Source organism: Rhipicephalus microplus, unplaced genomic scaffold (genome assembly GCF_043290135.1).
Source record: "Rhipicephalus microplus isolate Deutch F79 unplaced genomic scaffold, USDA_Rmic scaffold_15, whole genome shotgun sequence".
NCBI lineage: Eukaryota > Metazoa > Arthropoda > Arachnida > Ixodida > Ixodidae > Rhipicephalus > Rhipicephalus microplus.
In genome coordinates this window covers 9,981,068-10,003,632 of record NW_027464588.1, presented here as the reverse complement: position 1 = coordinate 10,003,632, position 22,565 = coordinate 9,981,068, and the positions used below count along the sequence as shown (strand labels likewise).

Here is a 22,565-nt window from a genome sequence, read left to right as displayed (position 1 = left end):
AAAATTGAAAATGCGTCATATTTTCAGGTCTGCTTGTCCAGTGTCCCATGCCCCATAGTTGTTCGGTAGACTGCCTGCGTTCTTTGTTTTTTTCACCGAGCTCTGTGCTGAAAATGTTCGTGTGCCTATTTTACTGTTACCCGGTGGCAGCATTTTTCGGGCATCGTTAACGCTGAAATATTTTATCAAGTGGGATAAGGGGCTCCAAGAATCCTTTACTGATATATTTTTAGCTGATCGAACTTCAATTTTTGTGCCCATAGCAATCGGGTGATGCCCGTAGCACGTGAGCTGGATGAACATTGGTCATTAAGGATAAATGAATAGGTTTCTGGAGGAGGTAAACGCGTGAGGGGAAGACAGAAAGTTTTGTGGGCATGTGAGATTCAGTTTTTAGCTATATTGTAGCAGCAGAAAGCAATGCTGGCTTGTTTGGCGGCATATGGGAAAGGTCTTTGCCCTCAAGTGGGCATAGTCTGGCCGCTGGTTTGAATGATTATCATGAATAACCAGGTGCCAGGTTGGTGTGTTTCTTTACCCCACAGAAAAAAGCAGTGAGCTTCCAGCCAGCCCTAGGAATAGCGATGAGTATATCCCGCGCTGGAAGCGGATGCGCTGTCGATTCGGCACTGCTGCAAGCTTTTTTTTTGCACTACATTGTCGCAGATTTTTTTCGTTGCGCTCAACTTTAGCCATTAAGTAATAGGTGGATTGGGGAAAGCCACGAGTCAGATCTTTATATGACTGACTTTCCCGATGCAGCCGGCATAGGTACTTGTTAATGTCTACGTCACTTTACGCACAGCAATAGGGGTGCAGGTGTTGGAAGTCATACATGTCACATTGTTCGAGGCAGCTTCCGGCTTTCTTATGACAAATAAGAACCAGATGCACAACGACTGATGACTCGACACGTCTAGACATTAGGGGCTCGGAAGTAATTAGCGCAAACACCCACACAACCAATGTCCCACTCTTTATTTTGGTGTATATTTCCCTAACAAACAGCATTATATTAAAGTCGCGCCGTAACGATGTAGACAAAATATACAATTGGAGGGTGGCAAATATCACATTTCGCACTGGTGTGCAATACGTCGCAGCTCGTCTGCAACACAAGTAAAGCAGGTTCTTGACGTTCTTAATATGTATTTTCAGTGCATAATGAATGCGCCAAGGTAAGTGCTCCTCATAGTACAAATTGTATTATAATCTCCTATGAGCTGTGATGAGTGAATGCAATAGAATTAGTTTTTTCTTTTCGTAAGTAGGGTAAAAGGAACCATTTCTCAACTACCTGAGCTCTTTCAGAACAGGATGTAGTGTGACGGTGTTGGCATATTTAAAAATGTGATACTGTAACGGAGTCGGAACGTAGAGACAAGATTAACTCATCGCTGTTACACATTCCTTCTTTTAATAAATATATATATTGCTAGGTGCGAGAAGAGAGGATCGACCAGGCTGTACAGAAAACATAGTATGAGCAGCATTTGTAGCGTCACTGGTTAAACAGTGGCCGAGCGGAGACAGACCTTAATCCATTTCATCGGGCACACTTGCGTTGCCGCATAAAATGCCCATATGCATGCATGTAGCATAATCCCCAGCGCAAGAAGCTCTGTCTTGGCGTATCTAAATTTTAACGTTACTGAGAGAGTGATATGGCTTTTAACGTTACTGAGAGAGTGATATGTGCAATATCAGTGACCCATAGGACAGATGAAGGCGATGGGGAAAAAGGACAATTTCTTATTATAAAGGAGTAACCGCCCCAAGGACTATAGTATGAACCTGTGTAACGAGAAGCTGTTTATCTGACAAGCCAACTTCACGGGTCAGAGACAGCAGGACCGAAGAACTGAGCGATAAAGGCACGTTGTGGTGTCATCGATGATACAAACGCCGTTGCTTCTCTTGAGAGGTCAGAAGGTGAGCATTGGGGATTTCGCGTGCGTGGGTGGCCCAAGTGATAGCGTGTTTGGGTTTTTCGCTGGTTGGTACCGCAGGAAATTGGATGACGGTGTCTAGAGGGAAATATTGGTTCTAGACACAAACAATGAGAGTATTGATGATGCGAAGACTTGTAGGCAACTGTGACGTACAGCAAAGCAAGACCCCAGTGTGAGAGTGGCTGGAAGAAACATACTTCGCGAGCATGTCTGTGAGAGTTCAATTCAGATGCTCCGTAAGTCCATTGGTATGCGTATGGTATGACGCAGAGAGCTTGTACCTCGTTTCACAGCAGTGCAAAATGTCGGCTATGACCTCCGATAAAAAGGTCAGGCCATGGTCTGTAGGCATGGAGCTTCGTGCGCACAATCACGTCTTGTAGGAGGAAGTCGGCGACATCTGTGGTGCAGCTTGTGGGAGGAGCTCTTGTGATGGCGTGACGCATCGCGTAGTCGATGGCTACAGCTCTCCACCGGTTGGCTGCACTGTCTGCAGACTGAAGACAATGAATGCGCCGTGCTATGACTCATATTTTTTTCCGAGGTCTCGCAGTCCGACGGAACGGAGAACTGCAGACAACAAACCAATCTGCTTCCGCTGCCAAAGAGTTGGCCATGTCTCTCGCTATTGTCGCAGCACTTGGACGCTTCAAACTGGAGCCCATTTTTCTATTCTCCTCGCCCATACGACGCCTGCCGTTGGTATTCGCCTTGTCATGTGTCCCCTTCTTCCGACGCCCTTAACTGTCACTATACCGCTTGGCAGAGCAGCAGAGAGGGGCGTCGCTATCGATGGGCAGTCAGGGGCATCGCTATCGAACCACGCCACTATTCATTCTTGACTATGTATGCATCCTCTCAGACAAAAAACTTGAACATGCAGCAATATGAAATTGTTGGCGCCAACGTGTGGTACTGGCTGCTCTCCCCCCCCCCCTTTTTACCTATACCATGGTATTGCTTAGAGCCTAACTGAACAGATTCTATTTGCACTTCTCTTCTTGTGCCTAAGAAACGTCGAAGTAACTGTTTGAGAATAAGAAAGCAAAGAATGCGAAGATGTGACACGCACTGAGTTTTCTCTTTATACATATCTCTACGTTTTATCCAAACATATAAATAGCTAATTACAATTCTAGGGGTTTCTCATGCAAAAATTGCAATAAGATTTTTTGGATACGCCATCACCGGAGGGCTCTGGAAATTTTCACCAGATGGGGAACATGATTCTGAGGGTAAATTTAAGGACATGAGCCTATTGCATTTCACATCTATTGAAATTCAAATACTGCCGTTATGATCAAACACGCTTATTCCTAATTGCCTACCGAGCCTGAAGTGAAAATCATTCACGCTCATGTGTACAATGCAGATTTAAAGGTGTTTAGGAGTTTTGTCTGGCACCATACCTTGAGCAGGCCCAGAACTGCTCGCTAAAAGCTTTGCGGTAACTAACGTGGCGACACTAATTCAAGCGATCACTCACTTTATGAATCACACATCGCCCCAATCTTTCAGTAATTCTTGAAGATATTCAGTATTTAGTGCAGTATCATGTCATGTACAGAAAAATTATTGCCCAATATATTGCTGTATTTGGTAGAAACTAAAGGAAAACTTATCAAACCTAGACATTTCAAAGGATTCGCTTTCATGGAGCAGGTAGCGAACTGCACAAGCACAAAAGAAAGAACCAGGAAAGTACTGGAAGGAGCGTTTTTTTTCTTCATTCTCTGCTATGTACTCGAAAAAAACAGTCGTTTTATTATTAACTATAAGGAGACAGCATGTGGTATGGACACGCGCAAGTCGTTAGTTAAAAAGTTATTTTTATATTGAGCAGACAGTACTCGATTCATTCACAATGTTTTATTTAACACCACGGGCACATTGTAATTTTGGTACATATTAACAAGAATATTAAAAATCAACATCTGTATGGAGGTAATCTCGTGAGCGAGGAGCCCTAATCAATCGAGCACAAGAAGTTTATTTTCGGTAAATAAGATGTGAGATGCATAAAGGCGACAAACAATTTTGCCTTGTAAAAGAGAACATGTAAGGGCAGTAGTGTTTGTCACTAACTGAATCCATTTGAAATTAGATATCGGAAATAAAACTGTAATTAAAATACTGTACTTAGTGAATTTTTTGTGATAAACATGCGGGGCGTGTGAAAACAGACACAACAGAGAAATGAAGACAATTTTAAGACTGATTCTTATCAACCTAACTCTATATTAGTGTGCCAGAATAGTTCTTGCAAGTTGAGACTTCTTACCTTGCGCATACACTTGAGTACACGAATGTTCTAACAATTCAGATGCATCCCATTCCACATAATAAATCGCGGTGAAGGTATTTATAGTTGTATTAGAAACCTAAAGGCTGAGGGTAACATCAATAAAGACCTCATATTGTGAACTGGAGTGAGAAAAAATTGCTGAAGTCAAATATGCGAGAATGATATCAGCCCTAACAATTCTAAGCGCCCGTATTTTGTTTTTACTTTTCGAATAGCAATTATTTGTCTGGATACATTGCTGGGAACCCATATGACCCTACAGAGCCTTTCGTTGCCACTGTTAAGTGTGTTCATGGAACTGACTTTAGAATGGCAAACAAGCTTGTTCTGGCACATAGAAAAGCAGGGATTTGATGCTCAATTCTGTAGATTGCGCGAGCTTCTTTGCGTTGTTGTACTGATTGATGGCTAACATGGCAGCAGTATAGATCGAACAGCTGCTAATGTACACCGTAATCGTGTAAACTCAAGTACGGCCAACTGAAGTCCTTCCTGCACGTGTGATTCACGTGTATTTCCAAACTCTAAGCTTGTCTTATGTTGGCTTCTATTTTAATAGAAGTGAATTTTCTACCGTTAATGCTTCACGCTGCCAGTTACTAATATTCTGTAAAGAATTTCCAAGCGAACACTCGTGCACAGCTGCAAGGGCTTTTTGAACTGACGAAAACAGGTTAATGGGCACAGTAAAGCCTGACGGTAGTTGTATATTTTTATTGAAACAGTAACACGCTTACAATACTGAGTATCTTGATATATATGCTGATTCGTCTCATTTTTCAAAAGGAAATGTTTCTGGATTGTGACATGAAAGCGGTACTTTAAAGCCTGTGACATACTTTACGTGGTACTTACAAACTCAACACAAAGGCATGCTATTAGAATTCTACTTCTTATGCGGTAATAAGAAAACCCATTGATTTGGGCACTCGTTTTTTTATTAACTTCTAGTTCATGGTGAACAAGGGCGAGAACTTGTTAAGAAGAAAATCTGCAAGGCTCCTTTGCCCATGCGCAAAAAATGGAGAACCGATGTTCGTGTAACAAGCTTTCGTACTACAATGCCACCAATAGATTTTTAGTTTCTTCAAAGCAAAAGAATTTGATGAAAGGCAAGCAAAGCTGCATTTAAATTCCCTTTCCGTCTCATAGACCTATATGCATCCATACCAATAGTTTTAAGGGAGCTATGGCGCCAAAAACTAGGTGGTATTAAGACTAATTCATCAGCGTAGCTTACGCAGGAGTCGTAAGTTTTGAACTCAAAATTTAAAACAGCTGTGTGGCTCCTCCACATTTGTGATTTTAAAGTATGTAGCAAGTTGCACCGAAGGACAGGAATCAAAGAAATTTGACAGTTTTAGACATACTTATTAGTTTTTTCAACTCTCTATCTTCTATTCAAGGCATACTGCCAACCTCATCAGAGATTATTGCAGGAAGAACACTAGCTCTAAATACGTAAGAGTAATACTTAAAATTAGAAGTATTCAATAAATTAGACCAGTTTTTATTAAATAACGTGCATACCAAAGTTCGTACAAGCGAAGTACTTACGGACATCAACAAACACCAAACTGACACATCATATAGCATCAATACAGTTATGATCTTGCAATCATAGTTACAGAAAAGCAGGCAAGCTTTAGTAAATTATGAAACATCAGGAATATTACAGTGGTACTTAGTAGAACTCGGATAGCGAAATAAACACTGCGACCGCTAAATAAAGGTGCGAAATGTGAGTAGTTTATGTTTGTGCACAATGTAAGTAATTTATAAGTAGGAATAAAAGAGTTGTACGTGACAAAGTATTGCTAAGAATGGCAGGTTGGCCTTTCGTGCACGCGTCTGTTCTTTCTTTTATTGTTCAGCTCTGACGCCATGACTACTCTGAATATTGGCCAATCTGTGAAGTTGGCGGTGCTAGCATGCGCCATTCTGGCCAGTCTGGAACTTATCAAGACCGGCCCATCCACTCGACAAAACGTTGTTCTGTACACTCTCATGGACATTGCATACATGGTAAGTACAAGATTTCAAAGTAAATTACACAAAATGGGAATACATAATGAAGAGTAGTACGCCCCGTGTGCTGAATCTCATTTTACAAGGCTTTGATTTTACGGTATTCATGACTTTCCTGTTCGAAAGAATCACTGAATTGGCGCTGCTTTCTGTAAGCTTCTCCAACCTCAGGTGTTACGTATTGGTTAACAAGCCCATGCGTTATGAATAATTCATTAATCATTTGAATGACCTATTTTCCGCTTCTTGATTCTGCCGAGGCTGAAGCTTATCGGCTTTTACAGTCGGCCACAACGCCCTGATTGTGCTGGACATTCGCGGCACAAGCGTGATTGCTGGGACAAGCTTTTCTTCTGTCTCTTTCGTGATATCCGTCTCAATCCTGGTGACCTTGCGTGAGCTTGTGTTCCATATACTATGTAGTACAGCCTATACCAGGAGAAATTAGTGCCCTGTTTCGCTAGAACAGTCAGTAGTAGCGGTACGTAATAGTCATGTAAGTTTCCAAAACAGTGACGCATCCAGCTCATCCGTTTGCTCACTTATATGAAAAGCAAGGTTACACTTTGATCATGCTTTTAATTACCTCGCTCCTCATATTCCTAGCATTTTTTCGTGCTTTAAGGATCTTATTTTCTTAGCACAATAGCAACTAACCACAACGAAGTTCTGGATATTGTGAAATAAATTGCCTAGGTAGATTTTCTTCTGAAAAGATTGAAATTGCATAAAATTAACCAAAGATATATGTCAATTGACTTTGAATATAAAAATAACGTCGTTTGTGTTCCTTGCGTACGTTGACAGCATAATAATAATTATCCACCCTCTTGTTTCTTTATTTGTAAAAGTCTGAAGCTTCAAAGCAGTAAAATATTTGCACAGTTTTATATGCCTGCTATGTGAACTTTCTTTTCGTAATTACATATCTACTATTCTGATATATAAAACACCGGTACTTTCACGCTCAGTGTTCTCATTCTTCGCTCTATTTGCTGTATTATAGTTGCCCTGTGGTTGTGATATATTTTTAAATATTCAGCAACAATGTACACCTAATGTGTATATTTATATTCAGATGACGTGGTACGTGTAATCAAAACACGGTCTCGTTAGCGGTTCTTCAGCGCATATGCCGAGAATCCCATTGCTGTGTGAAAGCGCCGATGTTAAAGCTGTACGGAACTCACCCCCATGCTTACGCTGAAGGGGTTCACATTTGTACACATCATTCGCGTAGCCAGTGCACTCTTTTTGTCGTCTCGTTAGCACCAGTCATTTCTTTTATATTTGTAAAATTACAATGAATGGAATATCCTAGCTCCTGTAAAACAGTTTGCTGGCGCAGCCATGGCTAGCAGAATTGTTGTTAAAGCACTTAACGTATATATTTATTGTTATAGGTATCGTGTGCCGGAACATGTGCAGCGCTCGTGTACGAAATATACTATGTTTTGTTCAACGACGTTGGATGGATTAGCTGGACTTCGAAGCAAGTGTTTGACATCGCCTTCGAAGTCGTGTTTTTCTTTACCATTGTAAGTAGCCCCGGCAGATTTTTCATCTAGTATAGAAGCACCTGTGTGCCTAAGCTTGGCTACTAAAGTGAACTTTGAGTGACATCAGTTCTATGTTGCAAGATAAATATGATATATTAGGGTAATGGCAAGCTATGGTAGTTCTTGGGTTGTCTTGCTGTAGTACGTGGCAGCGCTGCTTTTAACTCCCAACTAAAATACGTGGGAAGCCGTGTGAACTGATGATTTCTGAGCGTTAGGGCCAAAGCACGAGGCTACTTCGTCCATAATGTCCGTTCCCAAGGCTACATTAAACGGGGCACTTCTCTTGTAACGTACAGTACAGTCGATGTATGTGAGACACAGAACGCGAAAGTTTAGCAACAGGCTAATATTGAATTAAACTTGTGACAGAATAATATACAACACCTTCAACCAAAAACCTCTTATACTTGTCGGCGATTTCAAAGCAGTTATTATGAACCTTGGAACTTAGCTCTGTAGTTGACTCTTTATGGAGCTTTATACCACTTTCTGCCACTCAATTTATGTTATAGGACTTAACGGTCGGGTAACATACTGTAGAGTCTCAACATGTGTGAGACACGAAAAAAAAAGTTTGAACAATAAACTCAAATTCAGCATAATGTTGACAGAATAATATAAAACACTTACAAGCAGAAACCAGTTTTTCAAATAGAGCTACCTGATCGTAAACATTATAGACCTTAAGACTTAGCTTTGTAGTCGGCTGTTTAGGTCGTTTTGTGTAACTTCAATAAATTTTCAATATAAGGGGCGACGCCCGGGCACCATACAGTAGAGTCTAAGCATATGCGAGGCACAAAAAAGTTTCAGCAATAGACTTATATCAATCATAATTGTGACAAAGCAATATAAACCCAAGCACGAAGCATTTTTTCTAGTCAGCTACTCCAACGTAAACATTATGGACCTAAGTAAATCGAACTTGCAGACTACAGTGTACGTGAATTCCTGAAGCCGGAGTGGCCAGCGAGCCAGGCGCCCTGTTGGATCCTTGAGTGTTCAAAGCCAGCATAGTGCATGGTAATCTGCGGTCACGGTGAAATATCGGCCTTATAAAAATGGGTGGTATTCACCAACTATTCATACAGCTGCCAGGCATTCACGCTAAGTTGTGGAATTATTTTGTTCAACAGGATAAAGCTGCCGGCTGCCTGCTATATATTTATGGTGCGGGACGAGGGTTTATTTTCTTACCTCAAAATGAAGTATCGCATAAGCAACGACTCCATTATGACCGAATTGCATTGCGCTAGCACAGCGCCAATCCTGTAGGCGCTAACGTCAGTGCGGACAATGGTAGGCACGGACCCGTAGAAGTGGGAGAGAATTGGTGGAGTCATCGACAAGGTAATGAGGCATAAAAAAGCAGTGTCTTGATGATGACCCCACATAAATGGCAAGTCCTTCTAATTAAGATCAGTTGTACGGCGTGCCTTGTCCACAAAGTTTCTGACAAATTGTCTGAAATACGGGCACAAGCCCACAAAAGTGCGAATGTCTTTGGTGCAAGTTGGTACAGGGAACTTTAGAACAACTTGAACATTGTTGGGATTGGGGCGGATAAAAGATGAGTCGAGGAGGTGTCCCAGGATGGCAACTTGCTGGTGCTTAAAGTCAGTCGAGAGGAGTCTCAAAGGTTGGCGCAAACACAATGATGTCGTTTAGGTAACAAAGGCAGATGAACCATTTAAAGCTGCGCAAAATGGTGTCTACCGTACGCTCAAACGTGGCCAGTGCATCGCACAAGCCGAACGGCATAACTCTGAACTGGTAGACACTGTGAGGCGTTAGAAAGGTAGTCCTGGCACAGTCGAGGCTGTCTACTGCGATTTGCCAGTAACTGGAGCGCAGGCCTATTGAATAAAATTAGGTTGGTGTGTGAAGTTAGTCCAAAGAATTACCAATGTGGGGCAGCGGGCATGCATACTTTTAGTGATTCGGTGTAAGGAATAATATACCATCCAGAAATGCCAGGTATTATCTTTATTTTAACTAGCACTACCGGGGAGCGCCCACGGACTCGAAAAAAGCACAATAATGACCTTTGTGATCGTTTTTTTACCTTTTGTTGAATAACTTGGCGCTCTGATGGGGACAATCGGCAAGGACCCTTGTGGGTCAGAGCTGCATCACCAGCATCTGTGTGGTGCTTGGTCTCCGAGGTCCAACCTGACGGCCTACAATCAAAATCTAATTTGTCCGAGTAGGTCTGTAAGATTTCACAATCTCTTTTCTTTGATAAGTCTAAAGGTCTGTCAAAATGAGCTCCATTGCACTGTTGTGCACCGCTGAAGATACAGCTGCATCATTCTCATGGGGGTTTGAAGAAACAACAGTGGGCAATTAGTGTGCCACAGACAATATTTGGCACTGTTTAGATGACGACGGAGTGCCGAGAGTCTTGACTTGGGGTAAGCGTTAGGGCTGTGTCCTTAGTTCGAAAAGGGAAAGCACATTTTGTTCGCTGTAGTAGTAGCAACTGTGCAAGAATAAGACACGTGCCGCGCCAACAAAACTCCCGGAGATAAAGTCACCACATAATCACCACCTGGTACTCTCGGGAACAGTTCAGCAGCAAAGAAGGTTGGTGCTTATGATGGCAGCCGAACAAAGACAGTACATGAAGGCAACTTGTGCTGTACGACACCGGCGAATCAGTAAATAACAGCAGAGTGGTAAGACAAGAAATTGAGTGCGATGATCACGTCGTGAGAATGGTGAGCAAGAACATGAAACGTAACGGAAATTTGGTGGTTGGGGACGCTCACGCGTGCAGTGCACATTCCGAGCACAGTCGCAGTTCCTCCAGTGGCGAAAAGCACAAATAGGGCCTCAAGCGGTGTAAGTACTTTATTTAGTCATGCACGGAGATTAGTGCTCATAATTTAAATATGCGCTCCTGTGGAAATGAGAGCAGAAATAGGCAGGCCATCCACTTCCTCAGCGATGAGATAGACGTCTGTAGTCTTGGGGAGCAGAGGGTTTTCAAGTCGGGGGTTCAATGCAGCGTCACCTCAAGGAAGCTACATTGCTCAGTTTTCCGAGTATGGGCATTTGGTATAGGGCAGGGCGACGCGTAGCAGCGGTGCTGAGGTGTTCGGGAGCGTTGTTCGCACGGGGACGGTGTATGACCGAAGCGTCGTACCATCGCCACAATATTATAAACACAATGTCTATGATTGCTCACCATGCATCAGTGCCTCCTTCGAGGCTATTACTTCCAGCAAAGTACTTCGCCATACAAATCTCGTTGAGATAGCATGAACTATAATCAATTTCGCACTATTCAAGTTTTAATACCTAAAAACAATGACACTTATGAAATACGCAAAGCAAAATAACTACCCTCTATGTGCAGTAGTGTTTGCGGTCACACAAGTAAGTGAGCATAATTAGGCGGAGTGACCACGACAGCCCCTCTCGGTAGAACAGTTAGACACAGTTTATATGCCGCACTTTGCACCATAAAACCTGCACTCAAAAAATAAAAACAGTGTGCAAAAATTGTGGTTCCGGGTTATCTATGCAGCCATTGTATGCATAGCGTTTTTTGTTATCATTTGTAGCGTTAAACTTAATGATCCCCGTCGTGTGCAGTGGAACCACATGCCGAAACTTATGGCATAGGCTGAAGTTGCACCTGACTTCAGTACGGTAGCAATTGTTCTTATAGTTACAAGTACATATATAGAGCTCATACAAGCATAGTTTCACTTTTTTAATACAATAATAACAAACCTAGACAGACGCCTGCCAAATACGAAAGTCGCACTTTATGAGAACTCGCCTGGAACATTCATACCACTTGCTGCGACTTGCATGGGAGGCGCCTATAGACATCTCCTAATTTTAAGGTCCATTAAATAATACGTTTTGTAACCAATTCTCTTACTTATCCTTTTAATAGGTTCTTATTTCTTTTTCTTTCAATAGGTCCTGTTATGTGTCATATACATTAAGCAAAGACTAAGAAGAGCGTGTGTCTCCGGCATCCTATGCGTCATTCATGGCATGATTCTTTCGGCGTTCATAAACGATTGGCTGGAAGTGATAGAACATGCGTACTCTTGTCAAGTAAGCTTCTTCTTTGTGTTCTCAAAGACTTAAATCATATGAGTGGTCGACTCATTGAAATTGACTTATCGAAGTACACTATACTGAATTTCAACCCTATGCTTAGAGCGAACGAGTCCCGGCTGTCACAAAACAACTATAAATTGGCAGGTTCACTTTTATGTTACCCCTCTACTACACTATAAAGTAATAAACTGCTTTTCTGATACTTTAATAGTGTTCCGCGGAAAATTGTTTTTCAAACCCACACTTAGATTGTTCAAATATCTGCAGGTATGCGCACCAGGAGCGCCTTACTTAGAATGCATTAGTATAAGTCGAATATGAGGTTGTATTATGTTTCCCGTACTGTTGTTCTCTATGAGTACACAAGACGTCATCAGGCGGCCAACGACACATTTCTGAACTCGTTCTTCTAAGGGTTTACTGTGCCATCTTAGAGCACGTGAAACTAAAATAAAAGTTATATCAGCAAGGAACAAAAACGTCCCTACGTTAACAGTTACCTTGAATACTGTTCTTTCTCACTTTCTCAAGGATGGTCAAGGCAATAATGCATAGGTTTTTGTTCCAGTCTTCGAAATCCATTGTTCGCATCTACTTAGCTGAGAAGAGCATCGTATTGATGTGCAGCACGTTCATGGCTTTCGGAAACTTTGTGCTGTGTGGCTTTGCCTACTTGCCACGGTCTGAACATAGTTCCAAGGTAATAAATAATTTATTTTTTGTCTTTGCGTGGTGTAGAACGTACTTTGCATCAGTGAGCCATGTACACAACCTTACAGTCTTGGGCAAAGACAGTTTCACTGTACACAACGGCATTCATAAGGTATAGGTTATATAGGGTTGTTTTGTTTTGCAAGAAAGTGCTTAAGCAGCATATTGCTAATAAATTTTACCATCTTTAATTGAATGCACAAGATGGCCCATTCAGCTATAAAATTTTTATGCTGTTTGGCTGACACACAAGCGTCATTATCACACGTAAATTCAAAACGATTTTCACTAGCACTGACTTAGAGTATCCTTTTTAGCTCTAAAAACTAAATCCTGTGATAACGGTCATGAATTTACACTACACTATACCCCTATAAGAAAGCGAAGATTTGTGGGTTTAATTTCTTACGGTAATTGGTTTGTCTTGCAGCTGGATATTGTGTGCATGTACAGAAAACAGCACTTGAGATAAAATACAAGAGTGTATTGGAAGCTTTCTTTTCTCATTCTAGAGAAACCAATCTACCTTTTGTAACTTGATTTCAGAGTTTCTCAAAGGTTTTAAGCAAAGTGCTGCCTTATACAAGCTTTCACCTTCTACACGAGAAACTGGGGGTCCACATGACGGGGGGCCACATGACTGGGGGAGTATTGGTAATAAAATGCCCGTGAAAAGGTCAACATAGAAATTATGTCTGGTAGTATAGCGGGCAACACGGCTGTGTTAGTGACTCTGGCTCATAAGTTCCGAGTGTTCTATATTTAATACTTGACGGTTGAGTGCCTACAAACGTGTGCTAAGAAACTGCGAAGTGACCTGTAAAATATGCCTTGTAGACGACCGCCACGTTCCTGCTTCTCTACGTGCACCAAGAACGCTTGCCATTCGTAATCATAGGGTGGTTTTGGGCCTTTAAACCCCACATGAAAATGAAAATTTTTACATATATTACTATGTGTTGGAAGATATCTCTTCTCATCTAATATTTGCTTGGGTTACTTTTACCGAGTTACGCTTAATATTACGACCAACCGAAGCGTGGTTTAGGCTTCAGCAGTGACGTTCATGCAATTACGAAGCTTACAGGGTGACCTTTAGTACTGGCGAGAAGAGGCTTCTGCACTTTAATGACACGTAAATTGCAATAAATACAAGCTGCAAACAGTGGGCCAGCGTTTGTCGCCATGAACTTCAATATTTCAGTTGCTGACCTCTGAGAAAGTGCAGTATTCAAACAACTAAAACCTACGACCACTTGGCATAATTCAGGATTCTTTCTTGAATAATACTTCATGAACTGCAGTTCACAATAATTGAGAAAGCACATCGAGTTCATCAGCCTAGTTTCGCTAAAAAGGCAGTGCTTTGTAATATTGTAATAATATATGCATGGTAATTCTTTTCAAAACGGATATGAAAATATTTATATTGAATCCGACGGGAGATAGTTTTATTAATATAAACCAACACTTGCCCGGTATACTATTTAGAAAAGTATCTTCAATCATTATAATCATCTTCGTCAACTTTTTTCAGCAAGCAAAACAGCAAGACATGGACGGATATTCTCCATTTTCAAATGTTATTCTCAGGGTTGCGTACAAGTAAGTATTTAAATTGATTCACCGAATAATTGCACAGCAATGAGTTATCCTAAAGCAAAACCACACCATCTAAGAAAAACACCTCTGCAAGTTCAAATTAAATAACAACCCCTTTTAAGGAACTCTAATAATTATTCGAATTTTATTCAACACCGCAAAGATCAACAGCGCTGAGGCATATTACTTCGCAACAACTTTTAATGTCTAATGATATATTTCAACAGCACCCTCCTCTCAATCCTAGTAGTACGTGCCATCCGAGAATAAAGGAGGAAGCAGCAAGGATTTCAACAAGTGCTTTGAATTATTTATTCTGAAACCATTGAGTGGCACTAATATTTACCTTATATGACAAAAGACAGTTATTCACTATTATTTGTGCTGGGTGTGTTTTGTAAAAAATAATTACATGCATAAGTTGTTTTATTTAGTGCGTGTACGTTTTTTTCATAACGCAGGCACTTTAGAAACACGCTTTTTCGCTCAAAAGTGGTCACAGAAGATATACCGAGGCTCACTCTACGAGCTCGCTGCACTTTAAACAGAGAAAGCGAGTGCGAAAAATTTGTAAAACAGACGTAAGTATTCTCAATGACTGCGACAACTGCTAAACAGAACAAAGCTGTGCTGACACTTGAGCATACGCATGCGCTCGCGCATTCCAATACTCATGTATGACATATTGATTGTAATAATTTTGTTAACGGCTTACGTGTCATTTGAGCCGACAATGTTTTTTCTGAAATAACTGTGAGGGGTGCATATACTAAAAGTTAAAGTAATGTATGCACGACTTGTTTGATAAAAGGTCTCAGTGCCGTTTGTTGCGCGTGCTAGGATGAACTCTACATCCGTTCAATCATTATGTAAGAAATTTCACAGCTCAATAACGCTGAATAGAAAAAAACAGGGCACGCTCTGGCAAACGGGTAGTTTTGGGTCATTAGGGCAAGGCGTCGGGCTTCACACGGGATGTCTTCTAATTAAATAAAACATTCAAGCATACCTGCAGTTCCCGGGGCCTCTTGCTTCACCGGCATTCGCATCACCTTTCCAATCCCTGCAAACAAGTTCAATATCTGTAACGTATACAACAGATCTTACGTATATTGTAGGGGGAGGGGGGTGCAAAGTTATGCCCGCCAACAGAGCTACCGACTTGAAAGATGTGCGAGCTGTGCTCGGAGCACGTTTATAAATATCTGGAAACTGCGAGCAATTTATTTTCATTCATTTTACAGCCAAAGTTCAAGCAGCCCGTGCTCTTTCTACTGTCTCGTGCTGAAGCATGCCTGGAAGGAACTGTATTGGTCGAATTCATTGACACTTCTGTTCTATTCATCGCTTCTCCTCAGAATTCCACTGTTTGTGTAAGTTGTGTTTCTTGCTTGAATATCAAATTTATTTGTAAAGGTAATGGTTATTGCGTACACTTGTAACCTTGTCTCAATCTCGTTTGCTTTTTTTTGAGCTTCGCTGAGGAGAACCTGTAGTTCATTCGACATTTCGGACAATTATTACACAGTTGGACGGGTTTAGCTTCTGGCATCTATATGCAAAATTATCGCATAACTTGTGGTCGCATTGCACATTCATACATCAAAAGCTACCTATTCCTGAAGGCTTGCTGGGCTTTCTTTAGGTGAACTAAATTGCTCTTCCCGTTGATCGTACAGTCTGTGCAATAGGTATAAACACTATTATTCTCAACAAATGGTCATGTATAATGAGCAGAGCTGCTGGTAAACGAAAACAGTGTCTAATGGCGTCGAGTGGCCAAAACTTTACATTATTTCCTTACACTTATCGGAGTCGAAACCATTATGATATTTTTGTGCATGACCTACGGAAAAGAAAGTCCAGCGCACTTCTTTATTGGACATCTAGTCGTTACAACACAGTTAAAAGCCTGTCTTAAATATGCATGATTATTTCGCTTATACGGCAGTGAATCTGGCACGCCTTCAATTACACCATGTGTATGATCCACTATTCATCAATATTAGGCAACGGTCGCTCAATTGTAAGAGAGCTCCAAAATAATCTGACAAAACCTTACCATTTTTTTTTATTCAGTGAAATGTTCGATCAAGACAATGCTTGTTGTAACATAATACTTGGAAGCTTTGTGAGCAGAACAGCAACAGTTAAATGCGACGCTACTCGGCTCCTAGGCTGAGCATAAAAAACAGGGTAGCATGTGTAGAAATAAACACAGTGCTTTTATTACGCTTTGATCAAGCTCAAATCTCAGATGACCACTTTGACAAACTTTTATTTGTCTGCGCAGCGGCTTACTTGATAGCACCAGTATCTTCTCCTTCGATCAGTCGGTCATTCTCCTCTGTGCGTCGTGCATTGCTGAATGCTTCGTGTCAAACCTGCAGTCATACTTCACGGTTCAGGGCCAGTTGAGAGCACAGCTATTGCTTCAGACTGCTGTTTTCAAAAAGGTGAGAACTGCCGTCTGGCTGATAGTGCCAGCCGTTGCATGCGATAAAGTGCCAGATCAGGTTTTTTTTACTGATTTTTGTGCTTCCTTATATTCAAGAAGAAAAGTAGTTCTTATAATAGACTCCGCCGGTGCGTCTGAGAACCTAATGCAATCAATACATTGTGAGCCTGGCCACTCACTCATGCTTGTCAAACTGTAGAACACTGTGCATAATGAAGCTCGATGGCATTATGCAGTGCTATTCAAGTTTGGAGCCACAATGTGTCATCAGCCTGACATGCCTACAATAATTGAGTTCAACAGAATGGACCCCACATCTCATCATGAAATAATATCAGAAATTACGTGATTTCTTTAGCATCGCCAATCTGAACAGGAGTGTTTCGTAAATGAATAACTCTGCATACCTTCAATGATATGCATAAAGCAAAATATAAAATACAGCCATGTATCAAGTTTGGCTACACTCACTGTAAGCCAACTAGCTACAGCTGGGCCAACGAAGGCGTTTCGTAGCTCTCGATGTGTCAGTTGTTATACAACGTAACTCATAACATGCTCGGCAAAGGACATTGGGGAGACTGTCTTGTGTACTTGTCAGACTACAGCGCCCGCTTTCGCGTAAACAAAACTCCCATCGATTTTGAAAGCTTGGTTTGCTTCTTGCAAGACAGAGTGAACCGAGTGGTTGAATATAACTCACAATGGTTTACTCCTTATATTACGTCCCATGTGGTACACACGTTGAACTGCGCGTAACCACTTGAAGCGACAAATTTAAGTGACGAAGGTTTTACAAGGAAAGAGTCACAGTCATAAAATTAGTGCGGTATAGTACTCAAGTACGCGTTAGAAGTGCGCTGGCATTTTTCGTTTCTCAAAATAACCACGAATGGACGAAGTACAGTCAAAGGTGATCTGGACTAAAATAGTGTTGAATGATAGTGATATATTTATTATTGACTGATATGTGGGGTTTAATGTTTCAAAACCACCATATCGTTATGAAAGACGCCGTAGTGGAGGGCTCCGGAAATTTTGATTACCTGAGATTCTTTACCATGCGCCCAAATCTGAGCACACGGGCCTACGACATTTCTGCTTCCAGCGGAAATGCAACCGCCGCAGCCGGGATTTATTCCCACAACCTGCGGGTCTGCTGCTGAGTGCTTTAGCCACTAGACCACCGCGGTGGGGCAACAAATTAATTGCATATACACAAATATACAACTTGATGACCTATACAGTGTAATGTAGTGGTAGTGGAGCTCGGACATTGGTGCGTGTGTGGCTTAAGGGAATGACGAGAACAATGAAGTCGGGTCCATCATGTTCCCAAGCTCGAACCTTTATAAATTATTCTAAATATAGGAATGACCTAAAAGTTGCTTTGGTTTCTCTCACTGAAGACAACGATAAAACTTAAGTCATGAAATGAAGTGGGGTATTTAGAAGAACGTTCATAAAAGCAGAATTTTCCATTTGGTTTTCTAAGAGGGTGTCTGGGAGCCAGTGGTGAAATTCTGATTGCTCTCGCGATCATAGATAACGACAAGCAGCTTGGAAGCAGCTAATTCAAATCAGTCCTCCGAAAATTGGGCGCATTACAAATTTGTTGCAGCTACACTTACACACGCGGTGGCTTAAGCTAAAGAAGACTATGGCAAAAGACATTTCGACTTTCTTTCTAAATAAAGAAATAAGAAAGCGTTATTACGATATGTGAGATCACGCAAAATCCTGCCGTCTAGAGCTGACTGATTATGACAGGTTATCGCCGGAAGAAATGGATTACTTTTCTGAAGCGATTGGTAGAGGTCTAGCAAAAACATTTTCTTCGACTTTAACAATCAACTGGCAAAAGTCTTACATAAAGACAGACTACGAAAAAGTGAAATTGTCTGAAGTGTCAAGCGTAATTAGAAACTTACCCTCGTCAGCTCCTGGTCCTGGTGGTATAAAGGTTCCTATGATTAGATTTTTATTCAATATATCACTCAGTGACGTCCTCAACCTTACAAACTATTCCTTAAGCAATGCCTGGATACCCCATGACTGGAAAATTGCTAGAGTGGTTCCCACATTAAAAAAAAAACAAAGTTCAGATTTTAACGTCGACAATATCAGACCAATTTCTCTAACATCTCACCTGATTAAAATTATAGCAGGAGTTTTAGGTAACACAATAAATCTTTGACTAGCTGAGAAGCTTATATTAATCCTTTCGGCCCTGATGTCGTTGATTGACACAACGAAACATTTCTCTTAGAACCTTGAAAACGTAATCAAACCTGCTCATTCCTGTAGACGTATTTCATCAACTATCCCCACTGCGACTGAAACCACTGTTTTAATTTTTGAGTGACATGGAGCCGTAAAGAAGAAGAACTTGAATCGAGGTTGCTGGTGACGATGACGTGGGCAAGCAGAGGCGAGAAGGTGGCATTTTCAAGTTGAATCCTTGAAGTTGTTTTAAGTGCTTCAACTCTTTCAAATACAAAGTTTGTTCAGATTTTGGGCATTGTGGGGCATAGCAGCAGTAAATTTTCTATTTTTTGTCATTTCATGGCTATAGGGCCATGATGTTCTAACTTGATATAAAGGCTGTAATTAAATAAATACTTACAATAGTCACCAAATCTTTCGTTTGCGGTTTTCTGAGACATTACCTATGAATAAAATATGTACAAATAATCGGTCTGACAAAAATACAAATTCCAGGGCTGAAAGGGTTAAAGCCAAACCAAATTGGTTTTCGTAGCAAGTTCCCAATTTGGTGTGCTCGTGATGATTTAGAGAGCCGAATACAGCTTGCCCGAAAAAGACGGCACTACGCGGCACTAGTAATAATAGGCATATCTAAACCTTATGATAGCGTCGAGCACTCCATTTTATTGAATGCGATACAGGACTTAAACTTTCCGTGATATGTTGTGGAGTGGGTAGCAGAGTTTATAAAACCAAGGGAAGATTGCAGTGTAAAGGATAGATATCGCTCATCTAAAGTCAAACAACAACGTAAGGTTCCTCAAAGGGTGGTCCTATCTACACTGTTATTTATTGTTCTGATGATCTCTATTTTCATTGAACGAGATATAACTGTCTACATTTAAGCGGATTACATCGCGTTCTTGCTGCAGACAGTGGTACCTATTCTTTTCACCAAAAATTGCAAAATATACGTTTTCCCTCGGACTTTGGCTGCCGTCAATTTCATTGTCTCTAAACATCAGTAAAAGTGCTTTGCTGGCGTTTCCACAAGCAAACTCTACTCATATTTTTGTACTGTATAAGCAGGCAACGATTCCGCAAGTCAAGTCTATAAATTATTTGGGCAATATTGATAATGAAAAACTTAACTGGAGCCGTGGCAAAGGCACAACAAACTTCAGGCTTAATGCGCAGGTTGAGCGAAAGGAAATGTGGTTTACGTAGACACACCTTGTTTAAGATATATAAAATGAAAGTGGACATACGCCCATAATAGAATTAGGGCACATATTATTTTCGGGTGGACCTACGTACAAAACAAAACCTTTAGTTCTGTTGGAGCGAGAAGCGCTACGTTTGTGTTTGTGACTCCCCAGGAATGTCGCTATTAATGTTATATACCAGGAAGCTCGCATACCAACTATTCTTTGCCAATTCCGTATCCGAACTATACAAACTTTCTTAAAATTTTACGGCTTCTCAGCGAGACGATCTGAATATGCCTTTATTAGTGTCCCTGACGCCTTTTTCCTCGCTCATGGGCCACGCATTCGTACTACTCAGAATATTTTTGTACAAAGGAAACTGGAAAGCATAACGGTAGACATCAGATCGGTAATCGGAACTAAAGCATTAAATCAGCATACTACGATAGAATATGACGAAGTTTTCCCCCCACTATCTACGTTTCAATCTTCATGTTTTTTGAATAACAGGTTAGAAGATTACATACGCTAATGCGGAAATAAACATAATAGCCACTGGCGCTTCTGTGACTAAAGAAAAGACAGCAGTAGGAATTTCCTCTGCTTACATTCGTTGGTCCTTCTCAGTAAGACTGCAGGACTTCACTCCGTTTTTCGAAGCTGAGCTCCTGGCTATTATTTTGGAGCTCCGAAAACTGCCTTTAAACGAAGACAGTGCAATGATCATTACCGATTCTCTTTCGGGGTGTACTGCTCTCGCACCTTCAGAACAATCAAGAGCCCTAGTGACATTGCACACATTAGTTTTACCCAAACTGATGCTCCTGAAGTTTGTATAGATCCCAGGCCACTGTGGCATACAGTCGGATGAAACGGCCGATTCATTAGCTCGATCGAGCTTCACTTGATGGTTTTCTGATATCAGTGCTACCAGAAATAGAACACACAGTGTCAATCAGATATAAAGAATTGGGTATTTACACGGATATGATGAAAATATTACTAAATGAATGAACTGTCAGCGCCTAACGCATCTCTGGAAACCTTAGTAGAGTAAATCTAGAATGTTAGAAGTTATCTTAACCAAATTTTGATGTCATTCCTCTCCATTAAACATTTTTTTACACAGAGCTGGTTTGACGATATCTCGCTAGTGCCCAATCTGCAAAAAAACAATAGAGCATTATTTTATATCATGTAAAAACTATTCATATTTGGGAGAGGACATTTATTTGTTCCGTTTTCCACACTAGGCTTAAATTTACCTGCCGATAATATTCTTAGTTTCGGTGCATCTAGTTTGAGACGTTGCCACAGAAACGTATTCGATGCTGTATGCAGTTTTATTCAACAATCTAAGTGCATCTCATTAAAATACCTGCCTAAATATATTTTTGACGAATACTTGTGATAATGTGATTGAAAGTCGCACATTCATTCGATTTTTACCGGGTGAGATAAACTCAACTGTCTGGTATACTCAGAATTTAGTCTTCAAATATTGTTCTAGCTCACCTTTACTCTTATTGATTCATCTTCATTTTATTTTTTTAGTTTATTCTTATTTTCATTTTATCATTTTTATTGTTTCATTATTTTTGTTGTTTTAATGATAGGCTCTCAACCAGTGTATCACATATAGGCTACTACTCGATTTTATGACCGATCACCAGAATGGTTCTGTGCCAGTACGTACAGGCAACAAACAAACAAACAAACGAACGAACAGCCCCCCCCCCCCTAAGAACGGGTAAAGTGTCAGTGTCTTCTTCATCTACAACACAAATAAATACGTATATATAAGTTGTGCGAAATTCTAAGTGTTGATTTAGTACAGGAACCGACCACATACCATCCGCGGACCAAAAGGCTCAGTTATGTGGCCCCCGATGCTAAGTCATAACTGGCCTCTTTTCCACTAACTTGACCGATGAACGCGTCTACGACTTCGCAGGCATGTCGGTCAGCAACCATGCAGCAGATATTTGTGAGTTGACTGAGAGGGTTGTTCAGGACCATAAGTCGCAATGGACTTTTTTCGTTTGTGATCAATGTTAACAAACTGCAACCTTTTGAAGTGTGTGCGGAAAAGGAGCACTGTTTATGTACCATTCTGCGCACAATATTATGCCGAATTTTTTTGTGTGTGTTCGCTTCCAACGTCCGCCCTACCGCTGATATTTCCGGGTGGTACCCGTCAAGTTGCCTAAATGAAACTTTTCCCTCCAAACTCAGAATATTGCGACCTGTGTTCTAACATATTTTAGTAAATTCTAAATCAATATATAAATGGACCTTATTAAAGGGTCTTTTAGATGTTCATAGATGGCATTATAATACTAGAAATTATTCATTTGAGCTTTACACAATTTAAGCCACTTTTCTAATGCAAACTTGAGAGAAAATAAACAAAATTGATCCACTCCCCACTTGTCGTGACAAGCAATG

The 22,565-nt window shown here is 40.9% G+C and overlaps 1 protein-coding gene across 1 annotated transcript in view; it reads left to right on the top strand.

The window, feature by feature from the left end:
- LOC142784762 (uncharacterized) overlaps window positions 1-22,565 on the top strand; it is a 49,771-nt gene that overhangs the window by 5,396 nt on the left and 21,810 nt on the right. Inside the window, exons 2-7 of the mRNA XM_075883260.1 lie at window positions 6,132-6,282; window positions 12,499-12,630; window positions 14,179-14,246; window positions 14,705-14,824; window positions 15,488-15,616; window positions 16,537-16,699. Of these exons, the coding sequence (XP_075739375.1) occupies window positions 6,132-6,282; window positions 12,499-12,630; window positions 14,179-14,246; window positions 14,705-14,824; window positions 15,488-15,616; window positions 16,537-16,699 (763 nt within the window). The remainder of the gene's footprint in view (window positions 1-6,131; window positions 6,283-12,498; window positions 12,631-14,178; window positions 14,247-14,704; window positions 14,825-15,487; window positions 15,617-16,536; window positions 16,700-22,565) is intronic.